At 43.0% G+C, this 25,605-nt stretch overlaps 1 protein-coding gene across 1 annotated transcript in view; it reads right to left on the bottom strand.

Moving 5' to 3' along the window:
• IQGAP2 (IQ motif containing GTPase activating protein 2) overlaps positions 1-25,605 on the bottom strand; it is a 295,945-nt gene that overhangs the window by 228,219 nt on the left and 42,121 nt on the right. Inside the window, exon 2 of the mRNA XM_059916596.1 lies at positions 20,621-20,720. Within this exon, the coding sequence (XP_059772579.1) occupies positions 20,621-20,720 (100 nt within the window). The remainder of the gene's footprint in view (positions 1-20,620; positions 20,721-25,605) is intronic.

Genomic DNA, 25,605 nt, shown 5'->3' with positions numbered 1-25,605 from the left:
AATCTAAATTGATACTATCCCCGTATTGGACGAACATGTCGTAACCATGAGATTTATTTTACTTAAAAGATGGCTAAAAATTCCCATGATAAGCTATTCAAACTGCAGACCTTTTGTATTTTTAGTCCGTGTCAACTTTTCCCATGAAGATTCAGCTGAAGATCGTTATTCCAAAGCTAATTCTTCCTCCACATTTAAAAGCAACGTACCCTTCAAGCATATCGGTCTTTGCGTTCGTACACATTCTCAACTGCTCCAAAGTTGCCATAGCAACCCTCACTAATTTGGCCTTGGCTAGATTTTTAAGGGGAGAAAAAGGTGAGTCTAAATATTAAGGACCAAATGGTCACAAAGATGCTACATCACCAGAGGTTAAAACCAGAAAAAGTGTATATCCTGGGAGAATCACGGACAATCGTCCTGCTAGGCTGTGAGAAGCTCAGAATTACGATTCAAGGTTAAAAGGTACTTTATGTCAAATATCTAAAACGCAGCTGGAAAACATCAGCCTCCCGCACGCCCCAATCCAGAAGCCGCACAGAACAGGAGGTGCCCGATAGTATACACACCCGATAGTGTCTCACCGGAGACACGTCCAGGGCTGCACAGAAGGGGCGCCTGGCTGAAGAGGAAAGGGATCCGCCCAGAGCTGCCCTGACACCCAACTCTGCCCATTTCCCCTATGACTAGAAACACGTTCAACCCCCAGTGGGCGCTTGTACTACCCAGAGAATTGATTTCTATAAAAACCCCAAACACTAGGACCCGGCTAAGGGCTTTAAGAACGAACCCATGCAAATGCTAATACTAGGCAGTTTTCACTAAAAAACAGGGAAAACTCTAATATTTGCTTACTCCCCAATGCAACTAAAATGTAGCAAAAAGAAGAGTCTTTCCTTACCACCCCACAGGGAATCAGAACCTGTCACTAACGTAAAAGCATTTCAAAGTCATTACAGATAGGGTTTTGCTGTACGTGTCTACGTGTGTATGTTACTTAATAAATCTTTACATATCAAAAGGGCTCAAAATGTTCTACAAAAAGATACTTACGTAGGAAACATCATCCTCTGGAGAACTGGGCTCTGAACTGGGCTCTGAAAATTACTTTGGTTTTCTTGCCCCTTTGACCGTCAGCACCCTACCTTAGAATGTTAAAGGGAAAGCAGAGATCAAAACAGTTTTTAAAAATTAAGAGTACTTTATAAGCCTGACACATTGAGCCACTGCTTCACAGTGTGGAGCAGAAGAGAATTCCCTCCATCTTCTGATGCCTACCAGTACACGGACACGGGGGAATACTCTGGAAAGGAATGAACGTGCAGAGCTCAGAACTGGGAAGGAAAGCATCAAACAAATGGACAGAGACCACTTAGCACTCTAGACACCCCTCCCCGCCTGAGGGGCTTTCCAGAGCGACCTTCACACCTGCCCCTCCCATATGTGTAATGGCAGCTGGACTATTCCTATAAACCAAGGACAATGTTGGCACCTGGGTGAAGCAACCCCCTTAAGCCTTTACAGCACATGAAATAAATTACAGTCTCCATTTTGGGTTGTTTGAAGTTTTAGTTTGCTTCTTTTGAGGCTTAGCTTAAACTTAGGTTTCAAACCAAGAAAGTAACCAACAGAACATCTGGAGTCCGAGCTGGAAGTCATTTTAACCACCACACCTTTGACAAGAACCTGCTGGAAACCAGGTGTCCAATGGAGCGACAGGAGAAGTAACCATGACCAGTGAGACAGCCTCTGCCCTCAAAGAACTTGCACCCCTAACAGCCCAGAGTCAGGCAGGCTTCTCCCCTCTACCCACACTGCAGCCCTCAGTTACTTTAATAACATAACCACAACACCTAGTTCCAGAAGGTTTCTCAGGAGAATAGAAGAGCTTTTATTATTTTCCCCTTGATCCTTGCCCATCCTGTGGCTCCTCCCGGTGGGCCTCTGAGGGGCTAAGGAGTTATCTATCTATCTGGAGTCCTCTGCTCAACCCCTCAATTCTGCTTGGCTGGTGTGGGGTAGGGGTCGGGGGTGGAGAGAAGAGGCATTAGGACAAGCATAAGGGGACAGGATATTAAGGCCGGGGCCCGGGAAGAGAGGTGCACACGTATCATTGATCTACAGGGGAGTGGGCGAGCGGAGGTGAGCCTAAATGAGCTTGATTTCAGAAGAGGTACCATCCTGCTGCAGTGCTCCGGGTGGCAAGGAGAAAACATGCAGCCTTTCATATGCACCTGACCTGAAGAAGTTCAGTTTCTCTGCTGCCCGTTACCTATAAGAGATGGCAACTAACTCCCAGCCCTGCCCAAGGTGGCAGGTGAAAGGCTCAACACTTTCTAACCACCTTATTTTTCCAGCTGAAGGAGATGATATTTCTGCTAAGCATGATGTTTAAAAACTGGATTTGCTCTGCCAACATTGGTCAAAGTATTTTCCTCAATGGATGCTTTACTGTGAAAAGGTGTCATTCACCAGATGTGCATTTACAGGTTTAAAAAGCAATTTCCTAGTCTCTCTCTGATATAAAAGAGGGGCCTGTATGTAATACTGAAAATACTGTTTACAGAAGGAAGATTCCACCGGGAGGCTGTCCAGACATATTCATTCTTCCCCACATAAACCTACTCCACCTCTATTTATGCTAGACAGGAAATAAATGTGCAAACAACATCAATAAAAAGCAGCTGAAGGCACACATTCTTTGACTAAGTTGGGATGCCTGATTCACAGCTGTTCCTACTCCTGAAAATGTTTTTGTAATAAACAGTGGTGTTTAAGAAGTATTTTGTTCCATGTTCCAACACTTCATAATTTACACCAATACAGTGCTTGACTTTCAGCCTGCTTTTCCCTTCGTAACACTATGATGTAGGTGTGACCAGTATCCTGGACCCATTTCACAAATAAGGAGGCTGAGACATTGAGACTGTGCTTGGCTCAAGGTCACTCAGATGCTAAGAGAAACAGGACTAGGGAAAAGCAATCAACTCTGGTTTATACACTGAGAAGAACAAAGTCAGCATGTCACCGCCACACCTGACTTTCAGTCAAGGCCAAATTAAACATTGAGCCTGCTAATTTTATTTAGATAATGCTGCTCTGACAGCTAAGAGACTGCATTTTCTGTTGCTTCTGCAGCTGTATACAATGAATTGTCTTGTTAAAAAAAAAAATTCAGAAAATGTTGGCCTGGATAGAGAGAGAGCATCCTTCCTGGCCTTTGCAACAGTAGAGACTTTGTTTCTAGCCCCAGGTACTGAAGTGTCCATATTGGGCCTATTTCCTTCTTCCGCGTGCTTGTTTTACTCTCCACCTCCTCCCTCCATCACCACCCGTGTAATATTAAGCACTGTGGACAGGTCTTAATTTAACTCTTGAGTCTAAAAATAAGGTGGTCCATTTTGTTACAGTCCATCATTAAGTCCTTCATTAAGTAAGAGACCAGGACAAAAGTACCATGGATTTGCTGCCCACAGAGAGGCCTGTTGACCAACAGGTGACTTTCCAATCACCACTTTATCAGCATCCATCTTAACATCATGGACAAAGTAAGAGACCATCAGAGGCAGAGGCTGAAATCACCCTTCTCCCTCCACAACCTCTCCCCACCACAGGTGCCTTGGTATTATCCACTCGCCCCGGGCAAAGGTGAGGCAGGTGCCCTGGGGCTAAAAACACAAAAAAAGGAGAATTCATTGCACGCCACTTAGTATTCCTAGAAGTATCTTAGCAAGTCCGTTTCTGTTCTAAATGTGAATACGGGTTTGCAACGACATGGAGGGACTTGGAGGGTATTATGCTGAGTGAAATAAGTCAGACAGAGGAAGACAAATACTGTATGATCTCACTTACATGTGGAATCTAAAAAATACAACGAAAGAGAACAAACTAGTGGTCACCAGTGGGGATGGGGAAGGGGGGAGAGGCAAGAGAGGGGTAGGGGATTAAGAAGTACCATCCATCATGTATAAAATAAGTTACAAGGATATATTGTACAACACATGGAATGTAGCCAATATTTTATAATAACTATAAGTGGAATATAACCATTAAAAATTGTGAATCACTATATTGTACACCTGTAACTTATATTTTACAGCAACTATACTTCAATTAAAAAAATAAATGTGAATTTGGGAAGGAAATTAAGGGAGAAAAATGTCAAGTCTGCTTCATTGGTGAATTCTCCGTTTCTACCCTCTGAAACCTTTACTTTGCTTCCAGTGTACACAAAACCCATCTCTGCACCTTTGCTCATCTTCGCTTGGCATAGTCAGAAGTTCCTTCCGAGCCCCCAGCTCCGTGGACTAAAGCACCAAGCGAATAGAGCCTGTCCTGTCCAATGCGGTGGCCCCCAGGCCATGTGTCCACTGAACATGTAATGTGCAGCTAGTCTGAATTGAGATGTGGGGAAAAAAAAAAAAAAAAGACAGTAATATATTTCATTATTGGTTGTACATTGATTAATATATTGAAATGATATTTTATATATACTTGGGTTAAATAAAATATATTAAAGTTACTTTCACCTGTTTCTGTCGATGTTTTAATGTGGCTACTAGAAACCCTGCCACTCCTGCACCCCTCCCCCTTCCAGCCCCAACTGAGCCTGCTTCCCCTTTGTTCTGCCTATACCCAGCCTGGGAGGCACATCAGGAACAAGACAATAGCACTCCATCTAGTCCTTATTTCATCTATCAGTTTCTCAAAACCAATACACAGCTCCGCAGCACGTAAATGAATTTATGTTACTGTGTGACACGGCTGCTGGACTCCTGAACATCCGTACCTACCATTTATGTTTGCTGAACCTTTGCTAATGCAGCCTCGAGTCTGCCCTGTTGGTGTGTTTTAGACTGTAGGCAGTGCTGACCCACAAAAAGCCTATTTCAATCCATCTGCGCAGAATGCACTGTTAGGAGTGGGGGGGGGGGTGGCTCTATCTACACAGAGGGCCTTTAAAACTCCTATTCCATTATCTCACGCGCACAGCAGCCACTAGAAAAACTGCCCCATGGAAAGGGAAGGGTGAGCGGCACCCAGTCCTAGAGAATCCAGAACGGTGAGAGGTGTGGCACGTGCACCACCGAACATCTGTGGATAACAGAGTGTATATCGCACATGAGTGCCACCGTTTGGGGACCACCGTCTCCACGATAAAATGCCCAAGAAGGTCAGCTAGTCTGTGTTCCCCAAAGGGACCCATACAATGCAGAAGTGAAAATCATCGATTACCAGCAAAAGCTATTTAATGGAGAGAATCAGCACCCCTCACAAGGCTCCTCTACGCCAAATCACACTGGATAAGAATCCCAACGTGGGACTCCTGAGATGACTACATCATTCACACAGGTAAACCAACCTCACCCGCTCTGTGCCAGGCCCTGTACAAAGCACTAGGGCTACTGAGAGTAAGAACATCTTCCTCAAGGAGCTCCCTGATGGCTAGCAAAGGACAACAGGTGGTAAAAGTCACCATCAACCATAATGAGTGCAATGGGAGCAGAGCAAGGACCCAAGGCAAAACCCAGGAGGGAATGACTCACCACAGGAAGGTCTCCAAAGGGTCAGACAAGTGTGGGCCACTGAGCCAGCCTAAGGAGGTACCCATTGACTCCATGGGTACTACAGAGCCAGGAAAGGTTTTAAGCAGGAAAGACTTCATCAAACATGACTTCCTGGCTTCTCCCTAAATCATATTAATACAATAAGCTGTAAGTGTGATCTACACAAAGAAGATCAGTGTTCTTCATCCAAGAGATGCCCAGGAAACAGCACCTCACAGTTACCAAACCAGGCTCAAGATAAGTGTAAGCACATTGGTCCAGCTGCAGGGTGAACCCTGCTCGTGTCATGAGACAAACACAGTAGATCACAATCAGCATTTTCTGAAAAAATGAATTAGAACAGAACAGTAAATGTCAGGGTGTGGTGTATATACCAATGGTTAAGTGTTGCTCTGTGAATCTCTGTTGTTTAGTTAGACAGACATGCACACTTCGGCACATCATCTCACACGGGTATCTGGGGTCATGATGTAAAACCCCAGATGATGATGGTTCCCCAAATTTCCTTAACTCGCAGGACCAAAGAAGGGAGGGTCATTCATCACCACTCCCATTGAACTTTCTTCCAGGCCATGTCCTATCACCTCCGTTCCAAGATCTCTCCCCACACCTCACTCCTGTCTCATTCCCCAACCTTGTCACTCTTCTCCATCCTGATCCACGACTTTCCTTTCTTGCCATAATCACTGTGTACCTCCCATGCCCACCTCTGTTTGGAGGCCTCAAGAAGGTGGATGAGGGCTTCCCTGGTGGCACAGTGGTTAAGAATCCGCCTGCCAATGCAGGGGACACGGGTTCGAGCCCTGGTCTGGGAAGATCCCACATGCCGCGGAGCAACTAAGCCCGTGCGCCACAACTACTGAGCCTGTGCTCTAGAGCCCGCGAGCCACAACTACTGAGCCCATGTGCCACAACTACTGAAGCCTACATGCCTAGAGCCCGTGCTCCACAGCAAGAGAAGCCACCGCGATGAGAAGCCCACGCACCACAACGAAGACCCCAACACAGCCAAAAATAAAAACAAATTAATTAATTAAAAAAAAAAAAAAAAAGGTGGACGATCTTGGGAACACCCAAAAGCACAGTTCAGAGATTTCCTCCTCCACCTAAAGATTTCACCTCCATTCTACTCACACTGCACACAAGCCCCACCACACCTTGAACCTTATCACTACCCAGAAATACTCCACCTTTAAGATCTAGGCTTCCAAACCTCTGGCTGTAGCTTTCTGTTTATCTACTTCTCCACTTCCTTATTCTTTTAGGTCCTGCCCTTCACCCTCATCAGAGCTAGTTCCTTGACTCTTGCTACTGCCCTCCATCTTACCCATCCTGGCTTCACAAGCCTCCTTGTTGCATTGGGACCTCAAGGCCACCCAATGTCAGTGATGCTCACATTAACACCCTGGGGTCCCTGTTTCTTTCTTTCTTCTTCTTTTTTTTTTTTTTTTGGCCATACCTCGTAGCATGCGGGATCTTAGTTCCCTGACCAGGGATCGAATCCATGCCCCCTGCAACGGAAGCACGGAGTCCTAACCACTGGACCACCAAGGAAGTCCCTGGGGTCCCTGTTTCTATGACTTTCTCAGAACCAACATGCCAATCCCCGAGCCTAGTTACCCCGTTCATCTTCTCTCAGCTTGGAAAAATTCACAGGAACATGCTGATTGGCTCTGTGAGGAAAACTGAGGACTTTAGTTGGCTCTTCAAAACTGCCCAAGCTTTCTATCCAACCCCGGCTGATGCACGATCACTTTCTCTACAGCAGCTGTTTTCATTCCTCCATTCTCCCATCCTTCTTATATCAGCAGATGACTACCCTCAATACCCTTCCTCTTTCCATCTCATCACAGAGGAAGAGATGCCCATGTTCTTTTCATCTGAGCAGGGGTGGGAAAGCTGGAGCTGCTGAGGCAGCATCAGTCAGAGATGACAGTGTAATTCTCAAACCTCAGTGTGCATCAACGTTTACCTGAGTGATTTGTGTTTTTTAATCTGTGGTGGAGAATTTTTATTTGTTTGTTTATTTATTTATTGAAGGATAGTTGATTTACAATGTTTCAGGTGTACCGCAAAGTGATTCAGTTATATATACATACATATATACGTATATATATTCTTTTTCAGATTCTTTTCCATTATAGGTTACCTGAGTGATTTGTTAAAATGCAGACTCCAGGGCCCTAGAGATGGATTTGCAGGGTCTGGAGCAAACCCCAGAAGCCTGCATTTACACAAGCACCCCTGTGACCCTTACGCAGGTGGTAACTGAATTTGAGAATCACTGTCCAAAGTCATCCTCTCACTCAGATGATGGAGCTGCCTCAACTTCTGCCCTGTGAAATACCAGACAGGAACACCTGGATAGTACAAATTATTTGAAGAAAAAAAAAAAAAATCAACGAACATTTAAGCCAAGCAAGACTGAATGAGGAGAGTATGGAAATGACAAGAACTGTGAATTCTTGAATTCTTATTCTAGCACCTACATGGGTTCAAATTTCTTAGCAAAAATGAAAGATATATGACAAAAATGTACAAATGGCTAACTCCCCCACCCTAAGAATTCAATGTTTCACTAAAAGCAAACAAACTGAATTTACCAAACAATAAGCTTAATATTCATTTTTATTTCTGTGTATTTTCACCACTGAGCTTTCTACTAATACTTTTTCTGATCAGCATGACTTAGAATCATGGGAGAAAAGAGTTGTCAACAGCCAGGAGACCTTTATCCTAATCCCAAATCTGCCACTAACTCTACCATTGAATGAAGTTGATGAACTTCTCTGTGCCTCAATGTCTCCATATACAAAATAAGGATTTGCACTCTTAGAGGAAAACAAAAATGTTCAGACCAAAAAGCCAGTGGAAGACCGTCCTACAAATGCAAAACAAGAGAAAAATCACTGTGTAACAAACTTGTCCCAATATTTTCCCCCACCAGCCAGCCTTGCCTGGAGTCCCTCTATGCCTTGAATGATGACACTGGTCTATGACTTTTAAGCATCACAGCATGAGGCAGCATCTGGTGGGGAGATTCATACAGGAAGGAAGAGACCTCAGCAGTGTTTGCTCTTTATACCTTTTGATGTATCAACAAAAAAGCAAAGCATTCTTTCAAGCCAGTCATAACAGTGGCAGAACCAAAAAGACAAGCGATGAGTTGCATGTAGAATCCAGTCACAACCCAGAAGAAAGATGCACCAAAACTATCTTGAGTGAGAAGAGAATAAAATCTACATCACTGAAAAGTGCAAATTCCTACTAAAACTTTAAGAAGACTGATAGAAAAGAGACAGAGAGAAGAAAGGGAGGGAGGGAGAATACAAGGTAAATTCTTCCCAGAACAAACTATTAGTAGTAGTCACAGTTAAAACAAAACCAAAAACAAACAAGTAAGCAACAGAAAAGGGAAAAAAAGAGACAGAAAAAGAGAAACAGAAAGACAACGTATGGCTATATTTTGCTAATTCTACCAAAACTCAAGAAATGAGAACTGATCAAGAATGAGAACAATGCTGTGTGGCGTGACCAAAAATGAAAAAAAAAAAAAGAATGAGAACAAAGCTAGTCCACATAGAACCTAGAAACCAAGACCACCCAAACCAGGGTTTTGAACTTAAGACATGATCAAAACACATGAAGAAATAAAGAAGTCAGACAGTGTTAGTCTTTAAGCACACAGGTTTTGAAGTCAGACAGACTGAGCTGGAATACAGTTTATGTCGCCAGTTAACTGTGACCTCAGAAAAAGTACTTAAGTTTTTCCAGGACTCAGTTTCTCCACCTATAAAATGGGGATAACCCTGTGTAAGTTGATTGCTCCGGGCACCACGCCTGGTGACTGGACAATCAGTGTGATAACCCCTGTAGTAAAGAAGGTTTGAGACCATGGAAAATTCCAAACACCGCCCAGCTCTCCAGCTTCAAAAAGCCTGAGAAACAAATGTGAACTCTGGGATCAAATGTCAGTTGCTCAACTTCTCCTTGGCTGGAAAAGATTCATATTGATTATTTGTATTTAAAAATATCAGCGCTCTGAGAAGTCATGCTTTCATCCGTCAGATCACACCTGACTGGCACTTATCCAACATAAACCCAAGGTTAGAACGCAAAATCTGTGAAATTAAAAACAAAAGTCTCCCAACTCTGTGTCCCAACCCCAGGCTTGGCTGATAATCCCACTGAGTCTAGATCTGCCCCAAGGCATTTGACCACCCAGCGTCCTCTGTTCCCTAAATCCAGTCCCTTGTCAAACCCTATGGCTTCTCCCTTTACAACCTTAATGTCTGTGCCTCCCACTGCCACTCTACAATCCCTGGTCACCGCCCAGCTGGATGGCAGCCCCTGAGGCTCCAGCCACAAGCACCGCACCCTGGCAGGCAGGGCTCCTGGTACCCTGTCTCCTCTGGTTCCACTGAGACAGCCTGTTGAGCCTCACCCTCTCCCAGGCTATGCCCCATGACCTTCTTCTCACGGGTTACTCCCTCTCCTTACCATTGGGATGTGCCTTGCTGGGTCGAGCCCTGGCCTGCCAAAAAGGTCCTGTGCCTCTCTGGCCTATGACTCCCGAGGCCAGCCGGTTAGAAGGCAGCCCCAAACAGGCCAGTCCTCAGCGGCAGGCCCTCCCCTCGTAGGAGCCAGACCCTGAGAAGGGCCCCTGCTCTCAACTCAGCTGCGCCCCCTGCCCCACCAGCCTGCCAGCAGCTGCACGGAGCAACCCCGCCCTTCATCTTGTCCCCCTGGATGGCAGAAGCGAGGGCAAGAGTCATGGAGAGAATAAGGAAGAAGGGGGAAATGAAGAATTACCATAGCAACATGAAAGCTATTTATGGTTTGAAAATGCAGTTAGGAATTCCTTAAAATTTCATTAACGTTCTGTATAGAGCAGCAACATGTCTCTCAATAAGTTGATTACCAAGAAAGATATTTCCCCCCCAATTTCAAATTTCTATTAGCATTGCTTATGAACACAGCCATGGGCAGCAACCTTAGGAATAAAGACAGTGAGGTCCAAAAGTGCGGAGGAAATCCAGAGGATTCTCTCAAGCATTCTCCAGTCCATAGATTCTTTTTCTTAAAGTATGTAATCATAAATACTCAAGAGTTAAGCAATCCTACACTCCAGGCTCTCCCTTGCTTAAACATTTGTAAAATTTCTCCTTTCAAAGCTGATTCTCCAACTCACTACTGGGTAAGGCCAGAGCTTGAGGCTTGATCTAATCAATGAGGTGTCCTTTTGGTATCTGAGTTGTAAGCACTGACACAAAAGGAATCACACCCGTGTTTTGTTTCCTTTCCAGGGCACATACAAAACTGTCCCAGACTCGCTAATACAAAGAACAGCCTGGCTCACATAAAGAGCTCTTTGAAGATAATATTTCTAAATAAGCCCATCACCAAGGGAAGGCTTTTTCGCTTTGTTTATTTTCAGAGGTAAGACAGAATAAGTAAGCAGAGCAAAAGATTTGTATGTATTTTCTCTTTCCTTAAAAAAGGAATATTATATTTCAGGAACTTTCCTTGGGAAACACAATAGCAACCCCATTCATAACTACTTGCTCAACTGCAATTTGCAAACTCCCTCTCCATTTCTTGCCAAGATTCCCTCTCCCATTCCCTGACCTTCATAACAGCTCCAGCTGGATTTCCTTCCTCAATCCCCAAAGAGAACCCACTATCTTCAATTTTGCACAGTTGTCCTAAAAAACTGAAGAACTTAAGTTCTTAAAATAGACTTATTTTCATTATTTAAATATATTTTGCAGAGATTAATATGAAATCTACTCAGCAGTATTAATTCTTTTGGAAAGGCAACTCCTTTCATTTAAACAGCGAGATTTCCGGCATCAGAAAGAACTTTCAAAGTCCATATAAATAGCAGACTTGTTTGCCCCATTTCAGCAAAATTCGCACTGCAAAGAAGCTATCAAGTTAGCTTTCAGGGCCTACCTGAAAAGAAAACTTAATCCATTTAGTATTATTTAATATGGTAGAGGAAGGAACAACTTAGTTTAAAATGGCTCACAATTCAAAAACATCAAGGCATAAATAACCTTAGTACCATCATCATTTAGACCAAGTCATCATCTAATTCCTGGCTTGGTTTCTGACAGTAATAAAGTCTATTCCCCTCACCCCCCAAACACACACAAACTGACCCTTTCTGGGGTCCATTTCAAAAGGCTATGCACACACCCTGTAGAAGGCAGCCTCTAAGGTGGCTCTCAGTGATCCTCACCTTCTTGAATTCATCCCTTTGTGTAATCCTTTCCCCTTGAACACAAGACAGATTTAGTAACTTGATTCTAATGAATAAAATACAGCAAACTACGGGATGTCATTTTTGAGAACAGGCTACAACAAGACTGGCTTCTGCCATACGTGCCCTTTCTTGCTCTCGGGCTCGCTCACCCTGATGGAAGCCAGCTGCCACGGTGTGAGGTGCCCTAGGGAGGGCCCATATGTCAAAGGAAGCCTCTGGCCAACCGCCGAGGAGGACTAGGTCCTCAGTCCCAAAGTCTAGCTGCCAACACCAAGTGAGCTTCCAGAAGCAGATCTGCCCTGCCTGAATCTCGAGAGGACCGCAGCTTTGTGAGAGACCCAGAACCAGGGGACCCAGGAAGCTCTCTGCACAGATTCCTGACCCTCAGAAGGGAGATCGGCTCAGTGCTTTGTGACCACCTAGAGGGGTGGGATAGGGAGGGTTGGAGGGAGACACAAGAGGGAGGAGATATGGGGCTATATGTATATGTACAGCTGATTCACTCTGTTATACAGCAGAAACTAACACACCATTGTAAAGCAATTATACTCCAATAAAGATGTTAACAAAAATAAAATAAAAACAAAGAAAAATAAAACAAACAGAAAAAATTTGTCGCTTAAGTCACTAAGTTTGAGAGTAATTTGTTACACAGTCATGGATAACGAATACATATGCCAGACATCCTCTGCCTCCTGCCACCATTATGATTAGCTCTCCATGACATCATCTAAACCCTTTAGCCTGTAGAGAAACACACCTCCTAGGGTGAAGAGCCACTTTGTAAAGCAGTTATCTCTCTTTTGAGATATGCCCTAAAAATATGCGTTTTTCATTTTTCCTTCATTGTCATTAATATTAGTGTTTTGAGACTTAATTAAGAAGTCTCTATGCACAGACATCATCATTTTATAAACTGTGAGCAATAATTTCAGCCACAGTCATTTTAATTCACAAGCTACCTCTTCCTCTCTTCATTCATTGGAAAATACTCTATACTCTTTTCTGGGTATCTTCTAGTTTACTGTAGTGGCATTAAGTTGTCTACAATTACTAGACAGTGGGTCAGTGGGTCACATCTGACTATAATATAGAATCTTCCATCAAGACAAATATCAAATTTGACCTCCAGGCTGACAGTCTAACCAAATCATCTAGAATCCTGTCTACCATGAATCTAATTCATATCCTACTTGTTACCTCCAGGAGAACTAAAACATACAGGAAACAGAATACAATCAATCCTCATTAGTAACAAAAATTCAATGCTGGGCATTAAGTAATTCATTCCAATATGGGGGAGACACGACGTCACAGATACCTTATAACTGGGGTATCTGACCCAGATGGTGATGTCAGAGAAGGATTCCCTGAAAAAAGTGAGCTGCCACCTGAAGACAGAGTCTCACTCGATAACAAGGAAAAGGAAGCAGCACATGCAAACATCCCGTGTAGGAGAAAACATGAAAATGAAAAGGGGTCAATGCAGCTGGAAGATAGAGCAATAGGGGATGGGGCACATGATGAAACTGGAGAGGCTGTAAGGACTGGACTATGCAGAGCCTGAGTCCCTAAAGCAGTTTGGTTTTTATCCTGAGTATTGAGAAACCACTGGAAGATTTTGAACCGATCAGAATTTTGAAAAGATTCATCTGATAAAGGACTGAAGCAACCAGAGTTGTGGGGAAACCAGTTAGAGACCACTATAGCAATCTAGCAAGTGATGTTGGAAGTCTGCAGTAGGTTGATGGTGGAATAGAGAGGTGAATACACGAGAGAGATCTAGGAGGATGGTGGGTTAGATACAGGGAGATACCCATGCACACACATACAGAGAGATTAATAAAGCAAAGAAAAGTGAAGGAAGGAATTTTAAACTCATGAGTAAAAGCTTTAACCTCATAGCAGTGAGCTTTTTTGAGCACAGAATTATTAGTTGTTTGGTCTCTATCTCCCAAAGTGACCCTATTGTGTCTGTTTCCACATGGAGGATGCTCACAAAAAAATTGGTAAATGGTGTTTAGACATCTCATGTATGTTTGGAGTACCTTCTATATGCATTTTATCTCCTAAACACCATTTAATCATATTCAACAGCTTTACTAAGGATCTCTCCAAGCCAGGCTGAGCAAAGGAACTTTTCTTTAATAACAGCTTTAATGAGGCATATATACAACTGACTCTTTCAAGTGTACAATTCAGTGGTTTTTAGTATACTCAGAGAGTTGTGCAATCATCACCACAATCAATTTTAGAAGATTTTGGTCCCAGCAAAAAGAAACTCATGCCATTAGCATCACTCCCCAGCCCCCCAATCCCACCAGCCCTAGGCAACCACAAATCTACTTTCTGTCTCTATGGATTTGCCTATTCTGGGCATTTCATATAAATGGAATCATAACAATATGTGTGGCCTTTTGTGTCTAGCTTCCTTCATTCAGCATATTTTCAAGGTCCACCCATGTTGTAAGTACACATCAGTACGTCATCCTTTGTTTTTTAAGATTATTTTTTTTAGAGCAGTTTTAGGTTCACAACAAAATTGAGGGGAAGGTACTGAGGTTTCCCATATGTCCCCTGTCCCCAAAGACATGCACAGACTCTCCCATTATCAACATCCCTCGCCAGTGTGGAACATTTGTTTTAATTGATGAACCTACATTGACATATCAATCACCCAAAGTCCACAGTTACATTACAGTTCACTCTTATTTCTATATATTCTATGGGTTTGGACAAATGTTATCATGACATTTATCTATCACTGTGGTATCTTACAGAGTATTCTTACTGCCCTAAAAAATTCTCTGTGCCTCTATACTCATCCTTCTCCCTGTAACCACTGATATTTTTACTGTCTCCACAGTTTTACGTTTTCCAGAATACCAAATACTTGGAATCATATAATATGTAGCTTTTTCAGATAGGCTCTTTTCACATCATAATGTGCATTTAAGATTCCTCTGTGGGGCTTCCCTGGTGGCGCAGTGGTTGAGAATCTGCCTGCCAATGCAGGGGACACGGGTTCGAGCCCTGGTCTGGGAAGATCCCACATGCCACGGAGCAACTGGGCCCATGAGCCACAACTACTGAGCCTGCGCGTCTGGAGCCTGTGCTCTGCAACAAGAGAGGCCGCAACAGTGAGAGGCCCGTGCACCGCGATGAAGAGCGGCCCCCGCTCGCCACAACCAAAGAAAGCCCTCGCACAGAAACGAAGACCCAACACAGCCAAAAATAAATAAATAAATAAATTTAAGAACAGTTTAAAAAAAAAAAAAAAGATTCCTCTGTGGCTTTTTATGGCCTGATAGTTTATTTCTTTTTAGTGCTGAATAATATTCCATTGTCTGGATGTACCAAAGTTCATTTATTCATTCATCTACTGAAGGACATCTTGATTGCTTCCAAGTTTTGGCTGTTATGAAAAAAGCTTCTGTAAACATCCATATGTAGCTTTTTGTGTGGACACAGCCTTCACTCCACTGGGTAAATAGAAGGAGCACAATTGCTGGGTCATATGGTAAGAATGCGTTTAGTTTTGTAAGAAACTGTAGAACTATATCCCAAAGTGACTGTACAATTTTGCATTTCCACAAGCAACAAATGAGAGTCCTGTTGCTCCACATCCTCGTCAGCATTTGGTGTTGTCAGTGTTCAGATTTTGGCCATTCTGGTAGGTGTGTAGTGGTGTTTTGTTGTTGTTTTATTTTGCATTTCCCTGATGACCTAGGATGTGGAGCATCTTTTCCTATGCTTATTTGCCATCTATATATCTTCTTTGGTGAGGTGTCTGTTAAGGTCTTTGGCCCATATATTAATCAGGTTGTTTTCTGACTGTTGGGTCTTAAGAGTTCTTTATGTATCTTGGATAACATTCCTTTATCAGTGTGTCTTTTGCAAATACTTTCTCCCAGTCTGTGGCTTGTCTTCTCATTCTCTTGACATGGTCTATTGCAAAGCAGAAACTTTTAAATGTAATGAAGTCCAGCTCACCAATTCTTTCTTTCATGGATCATGACATTGGTGCTATATCTTAAAAGCCATTGCCAGGGACTTCCCTGGTGGTCCAGTGGGTAATACTCCGTGCTCCCAATGCAGGGGGCCAGGGTTTGATCCCTGGTCAGGGATCTAGATCCCACATTCATGCTGCAACTAAGAGTTCGCATGCCACAACTAAAGATCACACATCACAACTAAGACCCTGTACAGCATGCATGCATGAATGAATGAATAAATAAATAAATAAAGCCATTGCCATACCCAAGTTCATCTAGGGTTTTCTCCTTCATCATTAGCCTCTGGGAGTTTTATAGTTTTGCATTTTACATGTTGATCTGATCCATTTGAGTCAATTTTTGTGAAGGGTGTAAAGTCTGTGTCTAGATTTCATTGTCCGCATGTGGATGCCCAGTTGTTCCAGCACCATTTGTTGAAAAGACCATCTTTGCTCCACTGTATTGCTTTGCTCCTTTGTCAAAGTTCAACTGACTGTATCTACAGGGGTCTATTTCTATGCTCTCTATTCTGTCCCACAGAGCTATTTGTCCATTTTTTCACCAGTACCACACTGTCTTGATTACTGTAGCTTTATATTAAGTTTGAAGTTGGGTAGTGTCATTCCTCCAACTTTGTTCTCCTTCAATATTGTGTTGGCTATTCTAGGTCTTTTGCTTCTCCATATAAACTTTAAAATCCAGTTGTTGATATCCACAAAATAACTTTCTGGGATTTTGATTGGGATTGCATTGAGGCTATAGATCAGGCTGGGAAGAACTATCTTGACAATATTGAGTCTTCCTATCCATGAATATGGAATATCTGTTTATTTAGTTCTTTGATTTCATTCATCAGAGTTTTGTGGTTTTCCTCATATAGATCTTGTATACATTTTGTTAAATTTATACCTAAGTATTTTATTTTGGGGGATGCTAATGTAAATGGTAATGTATTTTACTTTTAAATTCCACTTGTTCATTGCTGGACATAAGAAAGCAATTGACTTGTATGTTAACCTTGTATCCTGCAAGCATGTTATAATTGCTTATTAGTTCCAGGATTTTTTTTTTTATTCTTTCAGGTTTTCTATATCGTCGATCATATAAAGATAGATTTTATCTTCCTTTCCAATCTGTATATCTTCTATTTCCCTTTCTTGTTTTATTGCATTAGCTAAAACTTCCATTATAATATTGAAAAGGAGTGATGAAGGGGAATACCTTTGGCTTGTACCTGATCTTAGTGGGAAAGTTTCAAGTTTCTCACCAGAAAGTATGATGTTAGCTGTAGCGTTTTTGTAAATAGTCTTTTTCAAGTTCAGGATGTTTCCCTATATTCCTACTTTACTAAGAATTTTTATCATGAATAGGTATTGAATTTTGTCAAATGCTTTTTCTGCATCTAATGATATAATCATATGATTTTTTCTTATTTAGACTGTTGATGTGATGAAGCACATTAACTGATTTTCAAATGTTGAACCAGCCTTGCAAACCTGGGATAAATTCCACTTGGTTGTGATTTATATAGTTCTTTTTATACATTGTTAAATCTGATGTGCTAATACTTTTTTATAGCTGAATAATGTTTCATTATATGGATATATCACACACTGTTTATCCATTCATCAGTAGACGGACATTTGAGTTGTTTCCACTTTTTGCCCTAATGAATAACACTTCAATGAACATTTGTGTGCAGGTTTTTGTGTGGACATAGGTTTTCAATTTTCTTGGGGATATACCTAGTGGTGGAATTGTTGGATCATATAGTAACTCTGTCTTTAATTTTTTGAGGAGCTACCAGACTGTTTTACAAAGTAGCGCCAGCATTTTACAATCCAACCAGCAATGTACGAGGGTTCTGATCACTCTACATCCTTAAAAACACTTGTGATTGTCATTCTTTTTGATTATAGCTATCCTAGCATGAAATGGTATCTCACTGTGGTTTTGATTTGCATTTCCCTAATGACTGATGTTAAGCATCCTCTCCTGTTCTTATGGTTCATTTGTGTATCTTATTTGGAAAAATGTCTATTCAGAAACTTTGCCAATTTTTAAATTAGGCTATTTACTTTTTATGGTGCGTTGTAAGAGTTCTTTATATATTCTGAATACAAGTCTCTTATCAAATAAATGATTTGCAAATATTTTCCCCCATTCCATGAGTTGCCTTTTCAATTTCTTGATGGCATCCCTTTGAATAAAAAAGGTTTAATTATCATGATGTCTAATTTATCTGGTTTTCTTTTTTTGGCTTGTGCTTTTGGTGTCAAGTCTCAAAAACACTGCCTAACCCAAGGTCACAAAGATTTACTGCTGTGTTTTCTTCTAAGAGATTTACAGTTGTGGTTCACACAACTGTAAATTAGATTAACAAAACCATTTTAAGATACAAATGATTGTATCTATTCTTTCAACAAAACTATTCTTCAGGAAGCTTTCTTCAAAGAACTTGGGCTAATTGTTATGTTGACTTTTTTTTTTCTTTAAACTATGTCTTTTTTAAAAAAAATAAATTTATTTATTTATTTATGGCTGCATTGGGTCTTCGTTGCTGTGCGCGGGCTTTCTCTAGTTGCTGCGATCAAAGGCTACTCTTCGTGGCAGTGCGTGGGCTTCTCACTGCAGTCGTTTCTCTTGGTTGCAGAGCACGGGCTCTAGCATGCGGGCTTCAGTAGTTGTGGCACGCGGGCTTAGCTGCTCTGCGGCATGTGGGATCTTCCCGGACCAGGGCTTGAACCCATGTCCCCTGCATTGGCAGGCAGATTCTTAACCACTGCACCACCAGGGAAGCCCATTACGTTGACTTTTTGAAATCAAAATTTAACTACAGAATTTTTGATGACAAGCTTCCAAGCTATCTTGATACTACATTCAGAAGAAAAGTATGCTTATGTTATCACCATACACCTGACTGCTACTACATTTCACAGAACACTTACACTTTCTTAGTTGATTTTTAGGAAAAAAAAAACAAAAAAAAATCCATAAAGTAAGTAGGGCAGGTAGTGGTAACATCTTTTTCATCCCTTACAGGGGAGACAAAACTGAAGTTCTGACAGGTTAGATGACCTGTCCAAGGTCACAGAGCTCAGAATTGGTGGACCTAAGGCCAGGAAATTCAGTCTACTAACTCCCACTCACAGCCCTTCCCCTCTGTGTGACACTGATCCTCACTTGTAGAACCCAGGAGGCAAAAACTTAGAACGCAAAGTGCGTGTCAGGAGGAAGTTGCCACTAACTCTTTTTAAACTTTTTCATTGAAAGCATGTTTATTTTGATTTTTCTTTAATAAACTTATTTATTTATTTTTGGCTGCACTGGGTCTTCGTTGCTGTGCGTGGGCTTTCTCTAGTTGCAGAGAACGGGGCTACTCTTCGTTGCGGTGCGCAGGCTTCTCATTGTGGTGGTTTCTCTTGCGGAGCACGGGGTCTAGGTGCGCGGGCTCAATAGTTGTGGCATGTGGGCTCAGTAGTTGTGGCTCGTGGGCTCTAGAGCACAGGCTCAGTAGTTGTGGTGCACGGGCTTAGTTGCTCCACGGCATGTGGGATCTTCCCGGACCAGGGCTCGAACCCGTGTCTCCTGCATTGGCAGGTGGATTCCCAACCACTGCGCCACCAGGGAAGTCCAGCATGTTTATTTTGAATGCCTGTGAATCCCTCTCCCTATCTAACTTTAGCCACAATTTGGCTAAAAGCATGTTTTTAATAATCTTAGACTGACAGTGAGTCTTCAGTGACTTGCAACCTGTCAACTTCCAGACACATTAAATAACCTTAAAAACTGAGCCTTTAGAGCTTAGAGCTACAAGGCTCTGTTAAAACATTAAACAACCTTGGAAAACCCCCTTTTAAGCAATTTTGAGGCCAAATTAGTGCACGTGTCACTGAATGTTCTTCTACAAAACAGTGATTAGAAACCTCATTCTTCTAGCTCTGTAGGTAGCTATTAATCAGTGATCAGAGATAATTAACACCAATGACCATTAACTCAATGTTTATTTTCTACAGAGATGAGAGAGCTGGAACATATCTGTCCATGAAACAATACTGTTGCTTGATCACAGCACAAAGCATTAAATCAGAATCTAACCCATGGCATATGGGCACTGCAGTATGCACCCAGCAAAGGACAAAGTTCTGATTCCCCTGATACCGAGGCCTAAGTGCAAATACTTTATCTTCACTTTCTCCTTGGAGAACCCAACATTGACTTGTAATCTAAAAAGTCTAAAAGAGTCAGTGTGATTTTAGAGACAACATATCCTAAGTGGTCACACACCCATGGGTTAAAAAGGAGATTGAGGTCATAAACCTACTCTCCAGCTTAGTGAACAATGGACTTCAGTCTGAAATGCTATTTTTCTACTGGGTATATAGGAATATATAATTATACATTAATTAATAATAGTAGTAATAATTATAATCATTGGGGTAGTGTTGGGGAAAAGACATGAGGAAGCTCTGGAGGAAAAGGAAGTTGATTTAAGTCTCTGCTGCTTCCCCACATCCGTGCCAGAGAGATGAGAAATTCTGAAATAATCTGCAATTTGCCTAGAGATTTCCTAGGAGGCTCTGAGGAAGAAAAAGGAACAGTTGCCTCCCTAGTGCCTTGACCATGGCTGTGGTAGCAACTTTTTCTCAGTTCTGCCATTTACAAAACACAAGTGGTTCTTCTCCCATTACCTTACTATCAAAAAGGCTGCAAACGAGTTATTAAAAACACAGTACCCCAAAGCTCATCTCCAAGAGAAGGTGCACAAATAGACTAAGTTTGAATCTTACCTTTTGGCTTCCTCCAGGTGGCACAAATATTCATACGCGATATTCTGCCGCCTCCTCTCATCCATCTCCTCTGCCGAGAGTCTTTCATCGTCCACAATAGCTAGAAATAGAGGATAACATCACATGACTTGTTAACGGCAGTGTTCATCAAATAATGAGACAACCAACTTGGAAAAATGCATATGAAGCTCAACACTGAATAATGAGAGATGGGGGTATTGAAACATCAAGCGCAGAAAGAGATTTGCTGTTGGATTTTACAGTATTATATTATTTCTAGCAGAAAATGCAATACTGAAGTATAAGTTGATATTAAATAATAGAAGGAGAATAGCAATCAGATTTCACAGACATGATGCCACAGGATTTAGACAGCCTCAAGTCAATTAGAGGACCATCTACCAGCAACAACTTTGCTCAACAAGCTTGTAGAATTGGTCCAATGGCTCAGCTTGGACCATCCTAGAAATTCCAGGGTTGAACAAAGAATCTACAAGGACTTGTGTTTTAACACTCCTAGAGGGAATTAAGGTTTCTCATCCAACCCAAATCCTACTTTACAGATGGCAAAGTCACTAAAATTCCTCCCTCGTTTATCTCTTGGTCTTTACAAGGCTAACTTTCCCTGGTCAACAGGTATCCAAAAGAAAAAAGCCATGGAGACAGCCAGTGAGCAGAGTCTCCAAGCCCACACCCTTTATTCCAACACAAGCCTAGTTTATAAACTGCCATGCTTCAGCCTTGCTTTTCTGTAGAGAGCACAGCTTCCCCGTTTCCTGCCTGCACTTCCTCTGCCTGTGGGCTCAACAGTACCCCACAGCCGCCAACAGTCACATCAGCCAACTCTTAGCTGCCTATTTACACGACAACACTCCTCTCTCGTGAAAAGGACCCCTTTTTCCTGTTCAGTCCTGAACTTTCATTCTGATGGTTGTAAAATGAATGTGGCTTCTCGTCTGTTAGATTACTCATCTAACGAAGACAATGTGTGCAGGCAGCAAGGCTGTGGTCATGAGGGGCAGGACCGTCCGTGTCTGCTCTTTTGTTCCCCAGCCGCCAGCTCCAGTCAGCCGTTCCATAAATGGGACCCCTGGTCCCAAACAGAGGAGAAAAGGATGTGAAGGTCACCCATCCATCCCTAGGAAAGGCCAACCCCACACCCTACTGATTAGGAATCTGAAATATCAATCCGGCAGACAAAAGGAAGTAAGATCACATTTTGAACTCTTACTAGGCAAGTACAGTGCTCGACACTTAAGATCGAAAAATAATACCAAACCCTCAAAGAACTCAAAAGAAAGGGGAGATTAAATTTACGTCAATATAAAACATGACGGAATACCGTAAGCATGGAAATACGTACTAGATGCTTATTTATTGAGCACTTACTTTCCTTCAAGGATTAGGCAGCGTTTTCTATTCAGTGTTTCATTCAAGTCTCACAACTCTCTCTGAGGCAGGTGCATAATCTATCCCACTTTACCCTCTGAGCAAACAGGCTGAGAGGCCATTTGCCCAAGTGAAGAGCAGAAACATTAGAGCTAGAAGTATTTGGATGGGATGGAAAAAGCAAGTACAGAATTTTGGGAAATGTCTTTGTTTACGGGTGAGGAAGAAAAAGAACCAGCAGGAGAGGCTGGAAGAGCGCTCGGACAGGCTGGTACACAACAAAAGCAGGGCCAAAGGAGCAGGAGTTTCCACACGGATCACTATCCTTTTCCCTATTCCCGCTCCGTCCGACGATTCCCAAGTTTCCTTGCGGCTCCATTCCTTAAAACGGGGAGACCTCAGCCCACACCAATAACACCAAGAGGGCTCAACAAAGATTTGTATTTGTCAAAAGCATCTTTTTTTTTTTTTTTTTTTTTTTTTTTTAACAAATTGAATCTGATTTAACTTTAGAAGAGAGCTTTCAGATTTAGGAAAAGTACTGAAGCTCTCGAACAACCCTCCTCTGCACCTCCACTCGGAGATCCCAGGCCTTTGACGTCTCTCCCCTGGACTCTTGCAACAGCCCTCAAACAGCCCCCCAGTCGCCACCCCTCCTCCACCCATTCTCCTCACTGTCACCAGAAGCATCTTTCTAACATACAGTCCTACTGATGCTATTCTTCCTCTCTAAACCTTCAATGAATCCCCACTTCTTACAGAACAAAGTTCAGGAAGAGAACACGTTCTCTCTCCTCCCCTACCTGAAGCCTACAGTTCAACCACCCTTCCTGGCAGCACCACGTTCCAGGCCCAAACCACTCCCTTTTAAGTTTGAGTTCTGCTCTCCACCATCTGTCTGTCTAGAAAGCCACTGTCCCGCCTGTGTGTGACACCTCTGTATCTTCTTGAGCAAACTTCTGTGGATCTCGAAGTCAGGATCCATCCCCAGTCCTCAGCGCCTTGGTCCACATTTCTATTACATCACTCACCGTGGAAGCCCCCACTGTAACTGGCTCACATCTCCCTCTCCAGACTGGGGAGTCTTTAGAGGAAACGACTCTTTTGCTTCATCTTTTATGTGGCTCCTTGCATGGAGAGGGCACTCAAATATATGCTCAACAATTATCTTTCAGTGACTCTTTAGTAAGTGAGCTAACCATCATCCCGCCATGAATATACTTGGAAATTATGATCTTCTCATCCTGGGTTTTCTTAGAAGATTCCCGGCATGCCCGCATAGCATCAGCTAATCCTCCATCTCCATTGTTCCTAACAGTTAATCCCCAGGACCCCCCATGACTACCACCTTCTCATTTTAATTTCAGTCTAAAGACTGCCTCCCATTTCTGACAGGATATTTTCATTTTATGGTACCTCCAGCATGTTAAAGCTTGAAAGCAATAGAAAACTCTTAGTCGGAATCCACCTGGTCATTTTGCCCTCCTCAGAGGTAAAGGTGGGGTCACTCTCACTGCCACCTTCCTTCTTGGCTGCTGCTTCCTTCCAGCCTCAACCAGCCCACCCAGAAGGAGGCGGAAGCACCAGCAGCGCTGGCGCCCAGGCCTCTGCCCCCCAACTGCCTCCACAAGCCACACAGGATCCTACCAGCCCAGAGCTGCTGGGGGCTCTCAAACTCTGACATCACCCTGTCCAAAGAGAAGATCTGAGTTAACGTTTGAATTAAAACACACTCTCCCCACAAAGCTTTAAATCGCCACTGCAATGTTTTGGCCATAGCTGATGGAATTCTACCTGTCTTTTTTTTTTTTTAATAAATTTATTTATTTAGTTAATTTATTTATTTTTGGCTGCATTGGTTGCACACGGGCTTTCTCTAGTTGCGGCGAGCGGGGGCTACTCTTCATTGCAGCGAGCGGGGGCTACTTTTCGTTGCAGTGCACAGGTTTCTCATTGCGGTGGCCTCTCTTGTTGCGGAGCACGGGCTCTAGGCGTGCAGGCTTCAGTAGTTGTGGCATGCGGGCTCAGTAGTTGTGGCTCGCGGGCTTAGTTGCTCCGTGGCATGTGGGATCTTCCCGGACCAGGGCTTGAATCCGTGTCCCCTGCATTGGCAGGCAGATTCTTAACCACTGTGCCACCAGGGAAGCCACTCTACCTATCTTTAAGGCTCAACTCAAGGGCCACTTCCTTCCCAAAGTCTCCCCTGACTATTCCTGTTCACACTGTCCTCTCTCCTGGTACTGAAACCGGGCAGGGCTCTGTGGGAGCCTCCCGGGTACAAATCCTTTCCAGGTCCCCTGTTTCTTGTTTGCAGGAAAAAAATTTTAGCCTCCTAGACCTTCCCTGAGTACCAAAGGACAGACTCAAACAGTTACTAATCAGGGAAGGGAAGGAATGCATAAACAAAGAAGGAGCAGTCAAGAAACTCTAGTGCAGCGATGGGTAGGGTCCCGGTTCCTCCTCAAGGAATATATATAACAATATCTCTGAGTTCACTGAGTCTGAGCTCTAGAGCCTGCGAGCCACAACTACTGAGCCCGCATGCTACAACTACTGAAGCCTGCATGCCTAGAGCCCGTGCTCCGCAACAAGAGAAGCCACCACAATGAGAAGCCCACGCACCGCAACGAAGAGCAGCGTCCGCTCGCCGCAACTAGAGAGAGCCCGCACGCAGCAATGGAGACCCAACGCAGCCAGAAACAATAAATAAATAAAATAAAATAAAATAAATAAATTAAAAAACATATATATATCTTTGAGTTCTTCTACAGGAACTAAGGCTCCCACCCAGGTGGAGGATGGTAACTTCAGGCTGAGCACAAGATTCCTAGAGCACCGCCCTGTTACCTCACCACCAGAAGAAGAAGAAAGCCACACACTCTGCAGCCCTCACCACAAATTCTGCCTATAAGAACTTCTCCCTGAAAACCATCAGAGAGTTTGGGGGTTGTGAGCACGAGCCACCTGTTCTCCTTGCTTGGTCCTGCAATAAACCTTTCTCTGCTCCAAACTCCCACGTTTCGGTTTGTTCGGCCTCACTGTGGGTGGGGCACACAAACTTGCGTTTGGTACCAGTACCTCCTATACTGCTTCGTTTAACAGTAAACTCCTAGAAGACATATGTGTGTCCTCACGGTGTGTAGCACACTTCCCTGCACAGGCTGCATGCTCCATTCAAATATCTGATGAACAAATAATCTTTTATCAGGAAAGAGTAACAAATGGGCTTTAAAGTATCTACGTGGGGTAGTTTTATTTGCCTATTTACACTGAATAAAGGGCGTGGTCATTGATGGAGCAAATGCAGCGCCATTCTATAGACTTTACCTGACTCAGATTCAATTCACAGATTCTATGAGCCGGGCATGAGTCAAAGCACCAGGGACGGGGCAGTGAACAAAACAAAAAATGTTTGCCCTCATGGGGCTTCTTTTTACACATCCCTTCCTTCCCTCCTGACCCAGCCCACTGGACCACATACCTGGCTACTGCCCTTGCGACCAAACACACTTCAGTCTCACCTTCCTTCCTTCATAACCTATTGTCAAAGCGTAAGCCGAGGTTACGAGTGTGAGAATGTCTTAACCATGACAAAA

The sequence above is a fragment of the Balaenoptera ricei genome, chromosome 3, assembly GCF_028023285.1.
Source record: "Balaenoptera ricei isolate mBalRic1 chromosome 3, mBalRic1.hap2, whole genome shotgun sequence".
Classification (NCBI taxonomy): domain Eukaryota; kingdom Metazoa; phylum Chordata; class Mammalia; order Artiodactyla; family Balaenopteridae; genus Balaenoptera; species Balaenoptera ricei.
This window is presented reverse-complemented; position numbering and strand designations above follow the sequence as displayed.